The sequence below is a fragment of the Zerene cesonia genome, chromosome 19, assembly GCF_012273895.1.
Source record: "Zerene cesonia ecotype Mississippi chromosome 19, Zerene_cesonia_1.1, whole genome shotgun sequence".
NCBI lineage: Eukaryota > Metazoa > Arthropoda > Insecta > Lepidoptera > Pieridae > Zerene > Zerene cesonia.
In genome coordinates, this window is record NC_052120.1 from 8,805,025 (window position 1) to 8,826,976 (window position 21,952).

The 21,952-nt window shown below is 32.2% G+C and overlaps 1 protein-coding gene across 2 annotated transcripts in view; it reads left to right on the forward strand.

Moving 5' to 3' along the window:
* Positions 1–7,100: 7,100 nt before the first annotated feature.
* The window catches only part of LOC119834696, a 31,259-nt gene continuing 16,407 nt past the window's right edge, over positions 7,101–21,952 (forward strand). Inside the window, exons 1-5 of one of the 2 annotated variants that reach the window (XM_038359146.1) lie at positions 7,101–7,238; positions 14,259–14,424; positions 15,946–16,099; positions 16,930–17,121; positions 17,984–18,128. In XM_038359146.1, coding sequence (XP_038215074.1) covers positions 14,259–14,424; positions 15,946–16,099; positions 16,930–17,121; positions 17,984–18,128 — 657 coding nt within the window. In that variant the 5' untranslated portion in view covers positions 7,101–7,238. Of the gene's footprint in view, positions 7,239–14,258; positions 14,425–15,945; positions 16,100–16,929; positions 17,122–17,983; positions 18,129–19,896; positions 20,562–21,952 lie in introns of those variants that run through there. The other variant, XM_038359147.1, reaches the window with a different exon arrangement.

Sequence of the window (21,952 nt, forward strand, 5' to 3'; positions counted from 1 at the left end):
TAAAACCTAACCTCAAAATATAAAAATGGTGATATCTTTTTTTTGTGACCTCCAATCATAAAAATTCTTAAAGATTTTGTTTGAGTAATAGAACCTCTATATTTTTCATATTTTTTGATAGATAGACGCTTCAAATCGATCACAGGTAAAATGTTGTATGGGAGCTTGCCATTGTTCTTTGTTAATCATTTTTAAAAACATCGATAGTTATATTGGTTTTACAGTCTGTCTGTTTCTTCTTCACGCCTAAACCATTTAGTCGATTTGGATAAAATTTTCGTATAAAGAAAGAAAGATACACGGAGACCAGAGAAAGGAAATAGGGGATTCCATCCCAGAAATAAAACAGGAACGTATTTTTTTATTTTACTAGCTAGTTAATTCGTATCACTTCTAGATATTTATAGAGATATATTCTAAAATTTCATGTTACAAATAAAGTAGTAAAATATTGAATGTCTTTATGAAATTGAGTAGGAACCTAGTGTTGGTGTGTATATTTTTTGAGTAAAACGTCGTATACCTAATTGGTCTTAATCATTACTATAATATTACTGTAACAATGGTTGATAAATCATTGAGCATAAATGATTCACTGTTAAGTAAATAGTAATAAACGCCATTGGTTAATTAACAAACAGTTGGGGCATAAAATTCTAAGACTTTTACAGATATAATATGTTTGTTCCTTTTAATTATATTTTTCGTTTGAATTTAAATAACACAATGACTGTTGTATAAAGCTATTTAAAACATTTATTCCATACGTATTTAAAAGGTTGTGAATAAATATGAACGTATCAAATATTGAACATTGACTTGAAATATCCTAGTTCGAAAAAAAAATATATTGTAAGAAAATCGCTTTACTCGAATGTTTTACGGAATCAATAGAAATTGCAAAAAAGTGATTGAAATAACAAGAAACATAGTTATACGACAAACAAAGAGCTTTACTGTTTTTGTGTTTTTTAGTCATCCATCCACACCTAAAACTGACGTGTCTAATAGGAAGCCAAATCGTTCATAAAACCCGGTCGCTGGTTGGTCAACTGCAGCACAGATAACATAACACTATGCTAGGCTGTGTCCAAGTGTTGAAGAATGACGCATTTTTTATTAAAAAAAACTTTCATTATGAAATACCGTCTTATTTAACTGCTGTCATGATGCATTAATTTTCACGAATGAGTTATTGTCATTGTATTTATTTATTCACCACAATAATACATTTTTGGAAAACAATTCTCGAATCTATTACACTGGTATTGCAAGTAATGAAAAATATTCAATCGCATAATCCGGGTATTTTTAATACGACGATAAAATACGACGCATTTATCACGTAGTGTATTTTTTCTACAATATATGCTGGGTAAGACCACAGGATTAGGGCGAATCGAGAGAGAAATTACCTGAATTTTGCACTTAACACTATCTATGATATACTAATTAATTTTTTTTACTTTTTCACAAAATTATTAATTTATGGGGAAATTAATAGCTCAACGCTACTACCCACATTGTTCCTTAGCAAATACGTATAAACCTCTCATTACTCCGATTTACACTTACATGGGCGAAATGCCTCACTTTTTTCGTCGCAATTGTTTGCAAAACGCGGTCTATACTTTTTTGTTCTGAGATTAGTGAATCAATTGAAAGGAGGTTTTTGTCCATTTGTACAATTCGTATTATAGCTTTTTTTCTCTAATCCTTCAAGGTTTTCGACAGAGGTGTGATTAAATGTAAATTGTAAACCTTTGTGTATAAATAATTTACAAAAAGTAGTTCAATCGTTTTTTTACTGAATGATTATAAGAGTGTTATTTACTACGGTATATTAGCAGGATATCGAAATATCAGACCCAAAATATTACACATTACATTTGATATGCTTGATGCGGGAAATGTTATATATAAAATTCAAACATTCGTGTATGTTAAGTGTATTACCAAATAATTGGCTAATTTGTAACGTGTTATAAAATTGTTATATGTGTATAATTTAAGCCTGCTTTGCATTATCTGTGCCTTCCTCAATCTCTAAACTGAAAACTTTTAAGCTTGCCTTCTTTATAATATAAGAATATATTCGTGTAGTCTATTGAATAAGCAAATATATGTTACAACTCATACTATACATTTTCTGAAAATAATGTGACGCTATGGTAATTTACATAAATTGATTACGTAGCTACGTATTAATTTGATTAAAGGTCAATAATTTTAAAGTATTTCGAATGCTGGTATTCATAGAAGGCTAAAATGTATGTATGTACTGAGCTATTTATGAATATCGATTTATATACAGAATATCTATTATATTCTATATTCTATTAATGCAGTTTTCCTTTTTTATAATATATTAAATATTTCAGTATAACCCTAGCACAGACGGTTGTGAAGATTTCAGGTGTATCATCAGATTTAAATTGCGATTGCCCTCACTTTATATGTAAAACAATGTATTCTTGGAATGATACTAATAAAACTTCAAAAATTGCCGATCGTTAGCCTTATAACAAACAAATAGTATGTTTAAATTAAGTACTTTTTTTTTGTTTATTTTACGCTAAATCTTTGTCCAAAGTTAAGTACTTACTGCATTAGCAAAGAGAAATAAACTCAAATAAATTGGAAAATAAATGTTTGCAAATTTCGCATTTCTTTTAATTATTTTTTAAACCGATTAATACATATTAAAAAACTTTTAATTTCGTGAGCATTTAACAGATTACAAAGCATCGTAATTTTGTTAAAACTAAAAATAAGTAGATTACCTATGATTTACATCAATGTAAAAAAATAAAGGTTTATAATTAAGATTACAAGAAGTGAAAAATTATCGCAATAAATTTAATACCACACTATACTTTATAAATAGAAATATATGTGTATTTATATACAAATAATGCGCACATAACGCCTATAATGACTATTCAAGATCATAATTTATTTCTGTTATATATATAAAAGACCTTGACGATTGATTTAAAAATCTGTATAATTTGTTTGTTATTAAAATGAACACTTTGTATTATTTTTACATGACTGCACAAAACTGGGAGTAATGTTTCTATTTTCGCTATGCCTTCATATGTTTATGTAATCATCGATACGATTTTCTCACTTCTAGACAGATACATACATATGACACGACATAATATTTTAAACCCAGCATGATGGGCTACTCGTCTAAAAGCAGTATTAATTCCAGTGTTGAAAAATTACAGAGCTATCTATACAGATCGTCCAATAACCAACAATACATGCAAATATATTCACATAGATAAATTCATTGAATATATTGGATATTATATAAATAAACATATTGATTAATGTATATTAACCTTATGGTATATGGTATATGTACCTTATGGTATTATATATATATATATATATATATATATATATATATATATATATATATATATATATATATATATATATATATATATTATATTATAAGCTCTATTTAGACCTTATGGTATTATATTACCAGGCTGGGTTTAAAATATGCAGTCGTGTTATTTATTTTAAAATAGCTATCATTTAAGAAAACTGTGGATGCATTCTTTTCTATTTTACTTATAACTGCTGGAAGCATAATAATGTTATAATTAAATAAACGTGAGCATGAGGAATCACGGCCGTGTGTTAGTGATATTGTCATGTTAAGTGGTTCGATTTGTTAAAGACTAGTCAATAAACATTATTACAATGATTGTAAAACACGACTTTTATTTTATAGAATCCTGCTTTTATTCGCCTTGGTTATACTTCTTTGCTTCTTGTATAAAACCTACATTTCAAGTACAAATAGGCTTTCATATTTAGAGTTTACTATACGTACGTACGTACTTAATCTGTACATAAATACTGTAATAAAATAACGCCAAATTTGAATTTGGAATCTGTTATGCTTAAATGAGTATTCTTTTTTTTTCTCATTATTCCGCCAAAGGATACGAAATATTTTTATGTTATTAAAATGGAGTTTTCAACAACTAAAACCGAATTGTTGCATAAGGAAACTACGGTCTATTAAAAGAAAAAATTAAAACGTAAACATAGCCATATTGTAGCATTGTAAGCTTATTTAAAGCTTGTAATTCGATAAGACATATAAATTTTGTGTCAGTAAGTTTCAATTTATGAGACAGTTTAACCAGAATTGATTTATTATCTAAGAAATTGTATATAAGATCATTCATTCAAGACAGCAAGAGTAACGCAGTTACGCCTCTGTTTGAAAACAACGTTGTAATTTAAAGTTAAAGTTCATTACTCTATTTGATCTTTTCAACGAGATGTCAACTTCATTTTTACCACAACGTATTTCATAAAATATATTCAATTATTTAAACGATAAAAGTATATAAAACAATAAATGTCAACTAAGCACGAAGAGAGGTCGAATCGTTTGGGGCTTCTTCAAAACTACTATTATTATTATATCATCTGTGCTTATATAATAAGTTGTAAAAAATAACAAAAAAAATGTTGCCTCGCATAACCCCAAACTTATTAATATTCTGATGACGCGCAGTTTGCCTCGCTTACTCTACTGTAGGAACAAATAATTCCGTCCCTGTCATCCTATATAACAGCCCAAAAATTCACAATTGTGAGTATTAATGTATCAGGCACTTTTCAATTGGCATTTAGAACGACATGCCTTAATCGCCGATATTAATTATTTAAATATCAATGGTTAATACAAACCTTAAACCTTAGAAATTGGTTATAACTAATAATTAAAATTACATTTAATTCAACTCTTAGTTGTAAGATCGTCAGATTTTCAGTGCCTTCCTCGAAGCATTGAGCCGACAGTATTTTTTGTTTATAAGTTCACCAGCTTTTGCACACGTTAAATTTGGAGTAGTTTAATTCATGTTATTTTACATATAAACCTTATTCTTGAATCACTCTGTCTATTAAATGAAAACCCATCAAAATCCGTTGCGTAGTTTTAAAGATTTAAGTATTCATAGGGACTTGGGACAGAGAGAGCGACTTTGTTTTGTATTATTCTTTTTTATTTGTTACCTGGTGCCTGCTATGTACAATTTAAATTTAATCCAGTTTTGACAATTTGAAGGCAGTTCAGTTAATTGTTAAAAACAATTATTTTTCCCAACTTTAGTGAATCCTAGGGACGAAGGTTTCCCCATTTAATAAAAAAGACATTAAACGGATTTCTAAAGCGATGACCGTCTTAAATTTCTAAATCTAACACAAGAAGATACAATAAATTATTAATATTTATTCAAAACAATCAGTTTTATTTATGTAAAAACAGTAGACAGTGGTTTTAAAAACTTGTTTAGACTACCGGTCGTCGTGATAAAAAAATATGTTTGGGTGTAGAATTTTTGTATTTTAGACTTCGTTAATCGTGCATAAATAACAAGACGTAATAATGTGCAAATAGCAACAGCTAGTGGACGAAAATTATCATATTTTCAATATTGCAACACTGATTCAAGTAGCTGGTTTCCATGCGAAACGATCTTAACAAATATTAATATATTCCTTTACATTTAGACAATACGCAATTCGCAGTATGAGTTTTTTTTTTGTAAATCAATACAATTTACAACTGATTGTCGTAATTATGGCATACTGTATTATAGCGTAGCTGTTCGCCCCGGCTTCCAATGTACATATTATAAAGCCTATGTCACTCAGTGAAGATGAAGCTTTCTAATGGTAAAAGAATTTTCCTCTTTATAATATTAGTGTAGATGAACTAGGAGAGGTCTTTTAAGTTGGGGTTCGAACTTGACTTGATACTGAGGAGTTGCATTTTGTGAATATTTGCGGTGAAGCATAGAATTTTTCCTTCTCATCCGTTTACGATGTATATTAGTTATTTATAGTAATGACTTTTATTAAATAACCATTTTAATTAATGTTGGTTTAAGATTTTCGACATAGCGTGGTGATTCCACGAATGATTATTTCGCCAAGTGTGGTATATGTGGTGTTCTTATCTACGTCTTTTGATTTTCATTTTATAAATAATGCATGAATTATGCTTTGGGACTTGCGTTTTGAAAATAATGTTATCCACTTTATATCGGATTTTGAGCTGCATTTTTAAAACCCAACTGCATTTTTTTTCTGTTACCCATTGCGTCGCCACTCGAAACCTTAACTCATAAAGGGGACACTGAAAAACAGCGCTGTCAATGTTCTCAACATTGCAGCATAGGCTGAGTTGTCTCCTTTTTGTCGGGGTCATTATGACACACTCCTCATTTCTGATGCTGGTATTTTTCGTTTGTGTAATTCTATATTTATGTTGTGTAATTGTATCTATTTCTTTATTTGTATAATTTCTATCATTGGTGTGTTGTGCTGTCCCTGACAAATAAATGTATCTTTCTTTCTTTCTTTCTTTCTTTCAAAATAATAGTGTTGTAAGCATGAATTATTAATTAAACAATAATTTTCATATTAATTAACAGACTAAAATTGTATTAAGATATTGTATTCATGCTCATGCATTTTGGTGCAAAACCGGTGGGCCAAGGATCGAAAATCGGTTTGTGCGCGTGGAGGGTCTAAAGGGTAGGTATAAGGTTTATGAGGAATATTTATAATTTGATTGTGTATTGGTAATACGATATTAAAAAAAAGGGTTTAAAAGTTCAAATGATGCAATGATACTATTTATATTATATCACGGAGTATCTAATTCTTTGGACTGTATTTTCATATAAACAAATAATAATAGAATCAATGTACACAACTTCACTATAACTGCTTTTTTACAAAATTCGACCTCGGTACGTTAAACAAGAAAATGTACTTTGTATAAAATTTTATTAATAAAAACTTAATTGAAATTAGGGTAAATAAAAACGTAATTTTACAAAAAAGTTCCATACCAAATATATAATAAAAAAAGACCATTAAAGAATCAATGGAACGTATTATTTTCGCAAGATAACCATCAATGAAAACGTAACTATATTTTCCGTGAAAGGTAATGAATGTTAGTAGTTACGTAGTGGCAAGAAGCAAAATATGAACTTTATTTATAGTGACCATGAATCGATCGTCCTTTAGTAACACGAAGGTTTAGCGTCTAAACACAACGTGTCCGTTTTTTGACGACGCAAACATTTTCCCGCGCAAAACAATTCGAGTGACATTTTTAATTTTTTAATTATCCAGGCCAGAGTTGACTTGGATTTTTTATCTGCAGCTTTTTGAAATTCCTGGTATGTAAATTGTGTTCAGTAATTTTAAAAGAAAAAATATGAAGCGTAGATTGAAAATTTACGCTTTATATTTCTAATTTTTAAGGCTTAAGTTTAATTTTTCCCCACTAAAAAGCTTTTTTGTAATAAATATAATATTACTTTAAACGTGATTTTATAGTTCATTCGTAATCGTAGACATTGTCTTTGAAACCCTAATTTTCAAAGCAAGGTCGAGCTTATAATAGTGTTATTTTGGGGTTCTTACTTCCTAAGATTGGTTTATATAACACGTAACGTGTATGTATTTTAATATTGTGGACATTTTTTTTATTTATTATTTATTTTAAAAATGCATTTCTTGGGAAAATTTTGAAAAAACAAACGAGGGACTTTAAGAATTTGATATTAAACAATTTTTACTTTAATGAAAAATATAATTTATTTTAATGAAAATTTTCAACTTGCCATAATTTTTACTCCCAGCTGTACCTGGGTTTATCATGATAAATCCTATTATTTTACCTATTTTTCATTCGTATAAGGTCAATAATATTCACCTCATAGAATTAATTATAGTTCTTATATAACTTGCGACGAAACAACGTAATTTATTTCAACTAGTCGATAAGATCACTAATTAATAATCAAATAACAATTTACAACATAATTTATCCTTTATACATCAAATGAATGGCACTGTCTTAGCGTGACATAAATAAAGAAATAATGTCGAATTATTAGAATATCTAAAATTAAATAATAATAATTTGGCAGTTACGCAAAATTGGTTTAAATAAAATAAAAAAAATAACCAAATTTGGATAGAAACATAACCTTATATATTATTTTATGAAAATAAAGATGACGTGTGTAAAAGTGATGTGACATCTGACAACCCGCACTTGGCCGGCATTGCGGATTTTGGCCTGTACTTTTATAGGAGGCAAGTGTCCTTGCAGTGGGAACATACACATGGACTAATTTATTTATTTATTTCATTTCATACATCTTTGATGTACTAATGATGTAATAACAGCGATTGCTCAATAACATTACATAAAAATATATAACAAAGTCTCGGTCATAAGAATCGGTCACGAAAAGGAAAATAATAGTAATAATACAGTCTTACTTAGTAATAAATAATAATGATAGTCGTTGGTCAATCGTGCAACATTAGAAGACAGGAAGGGCTCGATAAATTAATTAATAGATTGCGCAAATACGGAATAAAAATTCAACATTATTTTAGTAATATAGACGAATCAAAAAGAAATTAGCGCAGATTTAACTTAAGTGCTATTCAAAAATGTTATCAAAAATCAAGAATGCCCCACTGAAATATTTATTTTTTTCTTTTTATATACATATTATGTTCACGACAGCTAGTGTAGTATTATATTATCTGTGTAATAGATTTCAATATATGACTGCGCTGCAGGGCTGTTTCTATGATCCCTGTGACTTCGATTTCCGCCTGCCTGCGGGTAATATTAGAGTTTTCTTCTCAGATACTTTTGGCAAAATTGATTATATTTTTTTTGGCAATTGCAATGCGAAATCAAATTTTATCATACTAACCACATATAATACAACACTAAAAAAGTAATACAAATAATGCTACACAAATGTAGTACCTACCTATGTAAGTATTAGTTAAATGCAGCCTTCGAGTCGATTTAAATGTTAACAACGAAATTATATTCATATATTCATGTTTGGCAATATAGTCTATAAAAGGTTAAATGTTGTTATGAATTTATTAATATTTAAATTTAATTTTATTTGGTATGTGGCAGTCGAGCACGCTTCGACACGAATTGGGCCAGCTGGCATCGGGGAAGTACCACACTCCCACAAAAAACCGGCGTGAAATAGCATACTGCTGTGTTTCGTTCGGTGATTGGAGGAGCTGGAAGCCCATATCATTTTCTTCACCCTTCCCAATACTTCCCTTTATTCTTCTCGTCGATCCTTTCTAAATACCTTTCGAATTAATATTCTGTAATCCATTTGTAGAGGCCTAAGGTCTGCAATGGACCTTACGCCTCTCCAAATGGTCATGGGGGGTGGTAGCGCTTACCATCACGCGCTCCACCAGCTCCATTGCCGACATTGACACGAAAAAGAAAATTGATATAAATATACCACGTTAGCTAGTAGAATATTTTCAGATTATGAATATAATATAATTTATAATATATTATAATATTTTTATGCAAATTATTTCTTGTCGCCCTCATCGCCTTGATAAAGCAGTTTTAAGTTTATGTTACTAGCCGCTGGTCCTCACTTCGCCCGGATTGACCCGGTCTAAAAAAATTGGCCTATGACCACCTATGACGTTAGCATATATAACATGACTTATAATGGTAAAATATTTTTTAAAATAAGTACAATAGATCCTCAAACAATATCATAGGCGCACAAATTTACAAATTTACCTCTTTTTTCATATTATCATAGTTATGAACAATAAAATAGATTCTTATATCTATTATTGAGCCACAATCCACTGTTACAATAATGTAAAACCTAATAAATAAAGATTTATTATTTATTATTGATGAAGACTGTAAATAGTGCGATGCAAATATTTCAGTCACTTGCTACTACCACCCTTGCAACGCATCCGCCAACCCTCTGTCGTCACTAAACTATGCTTAACAGCACAGACTAAGAATCTTTGATTATTATTTATATTAATCAAAGATTCTTAGTCTGTTTGTCTTATAATAATAAAAAATAAATATTTGTCTAGATAGAACGTTGCACAAAACAAACCGGTAAGACTTGAAATGCACGTGTGCGTGAATTACGCACACATGTGTACCAAATGTAGCGCTACGTCAAGTATCTGTGTGATACCAAACAAAGGTTGGTTGACATTTTTTGGCGCTCGAACATGATCGAAAATGCTCGAACGTTCTAGACGGGTATAAATTAAATAGTTTTGTTTCAGAATCTTCTCGTCCGTTTTCAAAAAGTCCTTCTCTGTTGGACATGCATGATCATGTACTTATTATTCTGTGCCCTGAGTGAGTCTAAATCACGGACGAAACCGAAGCAGACCACTAGTACCAAATAATTTAATCCCTTTCGACTATGAATTACTCGTTTTGTGTTGCGGTTAAAATAATGGTGGAAACGCATATAATTTTCTACATATTTTGTAAACAAGATTAAAACTTATGATTATGATTTATCTATTGTATGTGTTTATATTGTGATTATGAATAATAATTTATAATCTACGTGGGACGTAGGTACGCTATACCAGTTTTCTAGTTTTTAAAATATGCATTAACCGCGTATAACATTATAATAATATAGTTTGGAATTATCATTGAATTATAACCATTTTATTTACTATGTTAAAACTATTGCGTTTCTTTGGATTGAAGTAAATTTTATCAAAAATTAATGCAAGTAAGTACATGTAAACTTAAAATTGTTTTTGACGGCAATATTTCGAAACGCAAAAGATGAATTCTTATTGTTAGGTATATTCGTTGGTTTAAAGCTGAAGTCGGAAATGAGGTGATAAGTTAAATAAATAAATAATCAATTGACCAATATTAAATAATTATGACAAAAATATAACTTAAATTTTATAATGAACCTTTATTTTATATCATCGTCAATGGAGTTGGTGGCTCGCTTGATGGTAAGGCCTACCACAGTCCAAGACGTTTGTGGACCTTACGCCTCTACAAATGAATTGCCGATTTTAAACAAGGCATTGAAAAGAGGAATAAAGGAAAGTACGGGGAAGTGTCAGAGAAGGATACAGGCTCCCCCACTGCATGCTACTATTTCACGCCCATCTTCTGTGGCATGGTGGAACCATATACAACTCCACTCCCAGAATTATTTAGAGTATCAACCAAAATGTTAATCAAAACATCTTCAATGCATAGATTTCAAGTATGGCGGGACAATACAGGCGACAGAAAACAAGAGGCTAGAGTAAAATGTGTAGTTTGCGTTCGGTCACCATATCATAACGTGTTGTTTGTGGTTTGTATACAAATATGTTTAAACAAAAACTATTGAGTTATTAATATAGATGGACTGGAATTTTACGTACTGGTATATTTAATATAATGTTTACGTTATTATTACTTTATGTTTTAAACAATAACTGTTATCAACTATATTGATGGCTGGATTGTGGCTGTTTAGGGTTTAAAGGGACGACCTTACAAATAGTTAATATGCGTTGGTTTATAATACGCTTTTATTAGCTTTTACTGTATGTTTCTATGTAACGTACTCGACTAGACTTTGATTATCCCCTTTAAAAGAACATATTATTTAATTTAAACTTGCACACTTATCAAGATCGTTGACTATACAATAATGTCATGAGATTTTTTGCTACTTAACTCTAATTTGACTTTGTAATACTATTTCTTTGAATTATATAACGTCGATATAAGGTGGCATAGGTGACAAAAAAAAGTATCTGAATGTATATTAAAAATGTAACTATGTACCTGTGTGTATGAATATTCCTGTTCACTTCTGCATTCACCAGTTTTGGCAGTTGCTGATAAATAGCTATAACCTATTTATATGATTTTAACTGACAGATAATAACATCCAGATGTCAAACATATATAATACAGATGCAGTTCTCTGTACCCGCCAACGTTCCGTATTTAAAGTTCAGTATATAATTTCAAATTAAATGGCGCTAGAAGGAAATCTTATTACGGGAATAGGAAATCTAATATGTTAGGGAATGTCTTCTTATCTTGGTATTAATATATTTTTTGTTAATTTGTAATTTGAGTTCAAAGAACTACCCATCCTTGACTTCTAGAAACATCTCATCGAGCGCGCTACGCTTTAACTACGTAAATCGTTTAGATATGGCTTAATTAAACGATTAAAACAAATCATTAGCGAGTAAGCCATGTAATTAAAAACGCATCTTCTTAGCTAGGAAAAGACAACAACCACTGATAACGATAACACGTGCTATGGATATTACATAACACTTATAAAGGCATACAATGTACATCGTTTTAAACAAAGGGGCATATACATCACTAGCTTTTGCCCGCGGTTTCGCATCCGTTAATTCGGAGTAGTTTAATAGATGCTATTATACATATAAACGTTCCTCTTGAATCACTCTATTTATTAACAAAAACCCCATCAAAATCCGTTGGGTAGTTTTAAAGATTATTTATTATTAAGCATACATAGATCCAGAGAAAGCGACTTTGTTTTAATCTATGTAGTGATGATTTACATAGTGTTGAACTATGATTAAAAATTATTGATATTTGTAAAACCACTCGCTTCGGCTGCTCCCTATGCCTCATTTTGTTATAGATCTGCCTAAAATGAGCTAATAGTATAAATAAACTAATTCCGATTTGTTAGCTGACCACTGGTAACTTTGGCTCAATTGGTTATTTTACTGCTCACACTTTTGTTTATTTAACTAAGGTTTAACTGTCAATAATGTCTCGTGTACAAACATGCATTTTGTAACTTTAAACATACTACTATATACGTACAACTGTAGCTTTAGCGAATTAAAAATAGTTTCAATTTCCAAAGCTTGCTGTGTATTTCCTAATGTATCGTATAAGGAAATATAGAAGAAAATAAACTGGTAATAATAATAGGTAATGCACTCGATATAAAACGAAGAAGCTAATTTGACGATGCACGATAAGAAAATTATAGACTTGATCCTTCCAAATGTATTGTACATTACAAAATAATAAACCCCCTAGAGAATGACTCAATCCATAAGTGTTAGCCCCTTGAAGCATCGAACTGAAATAGTCAATATTAATTTTTTAAATCTACTGGTGTGGTTAACTATAAAAAATTTACGCTTATCGTTTTATCTTTCTCCCTGTGGTCGCCTGCTAGAGATCACAGCAAAGTGATAAGACCGTCGTTTATACTATTATCATTGTTTCTATTTATGTTTCTTTTTTGCTATCGTATAGAACTAATACGAGTTTTATAAATGCGAAAGTTTGTGAGGATGGGTGTATGTGTATGTTTGTTACTCTTTCATGCAAAAAAAACTGAACCGATTACAATGAAATTTGGTACGTAGATAACATATAGTGCGTAGATAGCTAGTTTACATATATATATATATATATACTAGCTGTTCGCCCGTGGTACATATATAGTCTATGTTACTCGTGGATAATGTAGCTTTCGAATGGTGAAAGAATTTTTAAAATCGGTCCAGTAGTTTTTGAGCCTATTCGTTACAACCAAACAAACAAACAAACAAAGTTTTCCTCTTTATAATATTAGTGTATATAATATCGGGATAAAAAGTTGCCTATGTGTTATTCCAGTTGTCCAGCTATCTACGTACTAAATTTTATTGCATTCAGTTCAGTAGTTTTTGCGTAAAAGAGTAACAAACATACACACATCCTTACAAACTTTCGCATTTATTGTATTAGTAGGATAGAATAGTATTAATATACCTTTGTATGTCTATCTGTCTCTTCATCGCATCGAAGCCGCTGAACCTAGATGAAATTTGGAACATAAATAGTTAAGAGCCTCATCAATGCCACGGGGACATGCCATGTATAACGGGACTGTATATGACTTTGACGAAGCGGGCGAAGCCGCGGACGGATACCTAGTATCTATAATCCGTAGCAATATATTTCTCTCGTACAATATAGACGTTGTGTAGCATACAAAAGCTTAAATAAAACACACTAGATAAAGCGATTAAGTTAATAGCTTTAAGGTATAGCTATATAATATTTATCACATCGTTATTAACCTACGTTATTACCACATTGTGGCTGAATAATTAAGAATGGTCTTCTGACATTAGTCGCTTCAAAACTAGTTTAGTTTTCAGTATCAAGTGTGGTTTAAATCAACCGTTTTTGTATTTAGATATGAATACAATACAATAATTACAAATTACGAAATGGGAACATTACAAAACGTAAAATTGTATTGAAAAAAAATGAATTATTTAACTAACTAACAATTTTAACGTAGACCTACAATACTGTGTTACAGATGCCGCCCAATGGCACGGAGAATCTACTGCCCCAAGAAACACCAATTCGCATTGAAAAAGCAATTAATGTGGATAAGGTTGACAAAAATGAACGGCACTGCGAGAAAGATGAAGTAACCGAGACGCCTGTTTCTTGCACTTGCAAGGAAGTTGGATATGGAGCAGGTATTTTTTTTTTAATTTAAATAATATTAACCGGATTTCGCATAAGCCGAATTAAACTAAAATATAATAAAGGCCACATGTATTTCAACGACCGGGCTTACAAATTTTTAAATTGATGGAAGAAGAAACAAGTGACTCATTCATTGTAAAATAAAACTTATAAATAAAATTAATTACTCATATCATAAATAATAATGTCAATAATTACTGTTTAAAAAGTACCACAAATAATCGATACAAAAAAATACATAATATTAAATTTTAATTTGGAATCCGTTTTTTTAACCTTTAGTTACTCATTGTGGTTAATCAATGTTAAATATTTTTGTTATATCTATAATTAATATATTAAATTGATTTGGGATGGCGCAATGGATAAGCAGATAGCTAGAAACAAAGTAGGTATGGAGGCCAAATATACCTATTTGACTTTTATATCCCATCGTTATGTATATTAAAAATACTGTGTTAATAAACACAAATTATTGCAGTAAAATATATTTTACATAATAATTAAAAAATTTTCATTGTTACAATAATTATGGCAAGACTAATACTAGAAAAATATTATAAAGTACTAGCTGCGCCCCGCGGTTTCACCCGCGTAAGTCCGTATCCCGAAGGAATATCGGGATAAAAAGTTGCCTATATGTTATTCCAGTTGTCCAGTCGTCTACGTACCAATTTTCATTGCAATCGGTTCAGTAGATTTTGCGTGAAAGAGCAACGAACACTCAGACATCCTTACAAACTTTCGCATTTATAATACTAGCTGCGACCCGCGGTTTCACCCACGTAAGTCCCTATCCCGTAGCAATATCGGAATAAAAAATTTCCTATATGTTATTCCAGTTGTCCAGTTGTCTACGTACCAAATTTCATTGCAATCGGTTCAGTAGTTTTTGTGTGAAAGAGCAACGAACACACACACATCCTTACAAACTTTCGCATTTATAATACTAGCTGCGACCCACGGTTTCACCCACGTAAGTCCCTATCCCGTAGGAATATTGGAATAAAAATTTGCCTATATGTTATTCCAGTTGTCCAGTTGTCTACGTACCAAATTTCATTGCAATCGGTTCAGTAGTTTTTGTGTGAAAGAGCAACAAATACATACACATCCTTATAAACTTTCCCATTTATAATACTAGCTGCGTCCCACGGTTTCACCCACGTAAGTCCCTATCTCGTAGGAATATCGGAATAAAAAGTTGCCTATATGTTATTCCAGTTGTCCAGCTATCTACGTACCAAATTTCATTGCAATCGGTTCAGTAGGTTTTGCGTGAAAGAGCAACAAACACACACACACATCCTTACAAACTTTCGCATTTATAATATTAGTAGGACTAGTAGGATTAGTAGGATGATTTTAATTTGAGTTTGATGGTGCTAAATTTATTTATAAACAAGTCTTTCGCCATTACATTTATATATATAGATTTGCTCCAAAAATGCATTTATACTCAAAATACACACATTTACAAAGCTTATTTATGTTTATCTTCGACATTTCAGGCGACGCAATATTCGCGAGTGTCGTGGTAACCCCTTTGGTGGTGGGCGTGTGGCGAGGCACGTGGGGAGTGATGGAACTACATCCGCGTATGTTTCCCTACGCCCGGATATACATACTGGGGATGCTCATACATACCTGTTTGTCTGTTGCTAAGTGAGTATATTATGAGTTACTAGCTGCGCCCCGCGGTATCACCCGCGTAAGTCTGTATCCCGTAGGAATATCGGGATAAAAAGTTGCTTATATGTTATTCCAGTTGTCCAGTTGTCTACGTACCAAATTTCATTGCAATCGGTTCAGTAGTTTTTGCGTGAAAGAGCAACAAACACACACAGGTTCTTACAAACTTTTGCATTTATATGTCAATAAAAATAATAACGATATTATATGCCAATAAAAACTCACAGTTTGGGTGCGCAAATATTAAATTTTTGATTATAAATTAATTGACATTAATCCTTCAATTAGCCTAGCCTATTAAAAAATCTACTTTATCCAATAACATAGATGCTACTTACCTTCGTGTACTACTTTTAGAGATGGATATTTAATAAAATCAGTCAAGTGCGAGTTGTACTCGCGACGATGTATTTTTCCTACCAATAAGCTATACATTCACGGTTTTTTCGCTTTGTTGCCGCGGCAATAAATATGCACAGTCGGTAAAAAATTTCAACTGTCTATCACAGATCAGTAGATACAGGCGGACAGACAGAAAGACGGATGTATAACAAAGTATTCATAATAGGGTCCCATTTAAACCTTTGGGTACAGAACCTTTAAAAGGGAAAATATATAGGCGATATTTTAATCCTTCTGAAAATCTCCGGTCTCGCTTTTAAATACCTATTAACATCATAACTATCAACAATAAACAATTTTCCTATACGCTTAGTATATTTTTTAACATATTAATCGTTCATTCAAATGAACTAATAAACTATAACTAATATAATGAAATAATAATTAATTATTCTTTATAGAACTCGGTTATTCGCCCGCTCCGCGAACGCGTGGAGCGAAGGCGGAGCGGGGCGTTGGCTGAGAGAGCGCGTGCTGACTTGCTGCTACACATATATATTCATTCTCTCCTGCATCATGCACTGGAGGGGTGGCTGGGGCTTGATTGATAGCTTTGTTGATGCGGTTGCGCCAGATTCTGATGATCCTCTTAGGTGAGAGACTCACTAGAGACATCCAACTAGCTAGTTTAGGGAGTAATTAAGTCGTTTTGATTTTAAGTTGATGATGATCGTAATAAAACCTTGATGTTTAGAATAATGTTATAGATATTAAGTGATGCAGGTGTGACGATATTTTCTGAGTAGGTTAGCATGTTAGTTCACGAAGATATCAGATTTTTGATATGACATAATTACAATCGAAACATTTTTAAAAAAAATTTAGTGTTTGAAGGTACATATATCTCAATGTGGGAGTCAAGCACACTTCGGCACTGGGCCAGCTCGCACCGGGAAAGGTACCACGTCCCCACCGAAGATCGGCGTGAAATAGTAGCATTCGAATGCTACTGTGCTTTGTGTGACTACTGGAGGAACCTTTCTTGAACTTTTCCTTATCTTTTAATAATATATGGTGTATTCAATATAAGAAATATAGGATATTGGTTCCCAAACTGAGACAGCCTGTATCTTGGGGTACACCTTCCTCTTAGGTACAATAAGATTTTATTTGGTTAGTGAGGATTACATATTGTAGCATAATATTTCCTATTCCTTTACATCCGCCGTCAATCCTTTCCTTATCCCTTACCCCTTAAAAATAACGTTTTAATAAAAGATTATGGATTATGTTGACCGGGGGTTCGCTCTGATATAGCAAAAACATTTGGTTAAATTATGTCATGTTGTTTATAAACCAAAACACGATAACGACGAAATAACAAACTAGATCTTTCAACTAGCAGATGATCAAAACTTAAGTTATTAAATGTTTTATTTTCGATGTGTGTACCCATAGTCTTGCTTAATTTTACGTTAATGTTTTTTATAATTTATTTTATTTTATTTGTTTCAGACTCATAGTAATAGCGGCCTACGTAATAACCTTCTATATAATGATGACATTCCTCCGCTCCTCACGGAATATACTGGCCCCTCCTTATTTCCTGGTGACTGATGGAAAGGAAGCTACTTACATGTTCAATACTCGATTTAGAATGGTAAGTAAATTCTATTAAAACAATTGTGTGTGGAGACTTGGAAGTTTTAGAAATGGTATAAAATAGTGTTTTAATAAGCGATAAATTTGCGAATATGGGATAAATTCAAATAATTGCGGTGTCCACAGAATGGTTTGAATACAAAAATCGAAAAGATATAGTTGCATATGGATCCACCGCACGCATGCAAAGAACCTTTATTTTATTTTTATTTTTAGTTATTCTTTATTGCATTTATTTAAGGGGAGCGAAAAAAATATTACTTAGGTTTACTAAATGTTCTAAAAAGTTAATTCTTAACCATGACCTGTGTGTTATCGGAACAAATGTATGTAGGTTTATATAGTGAAAACATTGACATCAGATTAAGGGCAAATACTAGATGCAAGTGAGGTCATATGTCAAGGGGAAAATCGAGTGCGATTTGAACGTATAATTAATAAAAATAAAGTAAAATTTAAATGTACATGTAGAATCTAGTAAGAAATTCTTATATATTTTTTTAGAGCATATTATTTATGTAGAAAACTTTAAATAAAATAATATTGTTTTCGATGTTCCTCCTTTTATAACGTTTCATAAAACGACGAACGTTCTCAATTAGTGGTGTATTACTAATTTATAAATTGCACAAAAAGAGTTACTTTATTAATCATAGTATAATGAAAGTAGAATATTTGTTATATGAAGTGCGTAAGTATAAAGTTAAGATTTTTTATGTTATCGCAATTAATTTATTGACTGTTATTTTGTTAAGTATAATTAAAGAATTATGATGAAATACTTGTACTGTAGACCCTTTGCTATTGCAATCCAATATGACCTTTATGAAAATTTTCTCCATACGATAATATCAACGCTCCGGGCAAACAAGCTAGTCAGCAGTCATAAGCCTGATGATGATTTATGAGCTGACTACAAAAGAAAAACCTGCTAGCGTTAAAACCAGTGTCAATTGGACGTAGTTGATTCTATTTTAGTCGGCCTTTATCAAGACTATAAAGAGATACTCACCGCATGTAAATTGGATTTGATCTTTTATAAGCTGATAGAACGCTGCCTTCCTCATTCCTAAGTCTAATATTTAATGATTTGATATGATTGGAAGAGTTTACGATAATTTAATTACTGTGTGGCAACCGCAGTAGGCTTCTAGCTTTTGGACGGTAATTTGGCACGTGTTAGTTAAAGTTCTTATGGAAAAAGATTCCATGTAAAAATCAGACCTGTTTGTTTTATAAAGTGTTGTTGGTCAGATTAAATAAAGTTAATTGTTATGGCAATATTTTTATAAGTATCAAAAGTATTGTGTTTGTTATTTTAAGTTTCTAATGTTAGAATTTTGAAATCATCTGAATTAATTTAAATCATAAAAATTTTTTAATGTGAAATAATTTTATTGACGTACTGGGTACTATTTACATAACTACATCGATACAATACGCTACAAACCTGAAAAAAATAGTTGGTACGCACAATCTACGCATTATAATAGAGAGCAATATTACATTAACTACGGCATATAAGCAAACATTACTGTAGTATTTATTGAGAAAACTATGGAAATTTCCACACCTTAATATTTAGATAGAGCTTTAATCTAAACGTCAAACGTTACAAATCCACGCGCCTACTACGAGCGTCACGTGACGAGTGATAACACCCAGTTCGAACCGCTACAGCAGCGCCTACGAAAACAGAAAGGGTGCAATAAAAAGCTATTCAAACAGACGTTATCGCTAAGTGCTATATCAACAAGAGAAGGGAAAGTCGCTCGGAGACGTGCGGGAGAGATCCTAGCAAACATACGTCACAGCGAGGGACGCAATGATAATACAATTATATACAAGCAATCTGTAGTCGTTCGGGACTCGTGGCTGGGCGCACTCGTTCAGCAACATGCGTGGAAGCACGGCGGGGCTCGCCGACACACTCGCGAGTGGATCTCGGGCGCACACCGCGCTACTGGAGTTCGCCGACGAACTCTTCGCTAGCATAGTAGTAGGTCCGGCGGTCGTGACTTACTGGAAATCGACATGGTCGCTCATGGACCTTTACGTGTTGACCGAGGACCAAGTGAGCAGCGCCGCGTCGTGCGCTATGTTCGGGCTGTGCTGTAGCTTGTTGTTTTCCGTGTTCCAAACGCAAATGAGTAAGCATTTGAATCCTGATAAGGGGAGGCTGACGTATTACGTGCTCTCGAGGTTGTATACGTGTGTGGCCGGGGTGGCGTGTGTCGGCGCTTGGCGGGGGGTGTGGAACCTGCTGAATGAGTGCACGGGGGACAGCGCCAGGACTCTCATGTCCACGACTGCGGCCGCCACCCTGTCTTTGGCGGCGTTGCGAACGCTGAGAAATGTCATCGCCGCTCCGTTCGCGATTGCCGTGGACTCACCGCAGGATTATTTCGATGTTCCTACTATGTTCAGAACGGTTAGTGTATAGTATACTTAGAATAGGAAATTATAGGTTGATCAGAACATATCACGCAGACACACAAACCAAGACTATCACAATAAAGACAAGAGAATTAGTTAAAAAGTTCGGTAAACATATTATGTTTACAAAAACTCCTGATAACCGGTAATTCTGTTACCAAAAATTTATATTGTAAACGTTATTAGGTCAGTAGACAACGCTACTCGTTTGTTTCAGCGTAAAAAGATTAACATGATCATTGTGAAAATTTCCATGTTAACGGAAAATTTGATACAAAACTATACACGTAATATCCTTAAATATAAATCGCCATTGCTAAACCGGCAGTTATCTTAGAGTACCGATGAAATAAAACATGCAAACAACAAGCGATACACGATTCTTCGATACAGAACGTACGTTATCCAACTAGTGAATTATCCTATTGGAGTCATTACGAGTTGTAGCAATTGGTTACAGCGTACACGATAACGTTCGCGCGAAATGTGTTTGTAAATAATAAAGGATTTAAGAAACGTTGCCTTTTATTGCGCTGTTTTATTGCTTTATTATTTTATAAGTCAAGGTGTACGTTTACTGAAACAGCAGAGAATATTGACTTAGATTTTGGTAGCGTATCAAAGTTATATAGAGGTGAATGTTAGTAAAATAATTTAATGCTATGATGTCTTCATTGAGAGAAAGGGTTATTTAATGACATTTAACTTACTGTTTTAAAATTTTAATAGGTATTACGATAAAATGACACACGCCTTCCGTCACAAAAAAAACCAAGACATTTTTATTGGTTGAGTATCCCTTCATAAACAATCCCTACTAATATTATAAATGCGAAAGTAACTCTGTCTGTCTGTCTGTCTGTTACGCTTTCACGCCAAAACCACTGAACCGATTTTGACAAAATTTGATATGAAGATAGAACTGAACTTGGGAAAGGACATAGGATACTTTTTATCGCGAAAAAGGGGTAGAAAGGGTTGAAAGAGGGGATGAAAGTTTGTATGAAAGTTCGTTATTGTCAAACCGATTTTGATGAAACTTGGTATGAAGATGGAGCTAAACGTGGGAAAGAACAGAACATACTTTTTAATACGAAGAAAATACTCCTTACCATGTCGCGCGATATAAGCGAATTATACGCGGGCGAAGCCGCGGGCGAAAAGCTAGTAATATATATATACAATACTTTAAAACAAAATAATGCGAAGGTAGTAGGTATTTCGTGCAAATGATTTTTTTAACAAATATCTTATAAATAAGTCGTAACCTAGTCAATGAGCTAAAATTTTGTTTCAAGTGGTAATATCCTATAAATACTTAGTCTGGCCATAAATACTGTTACACTTAATTATAAAAAAATATTACATTTGAATTTCGAATCTGTC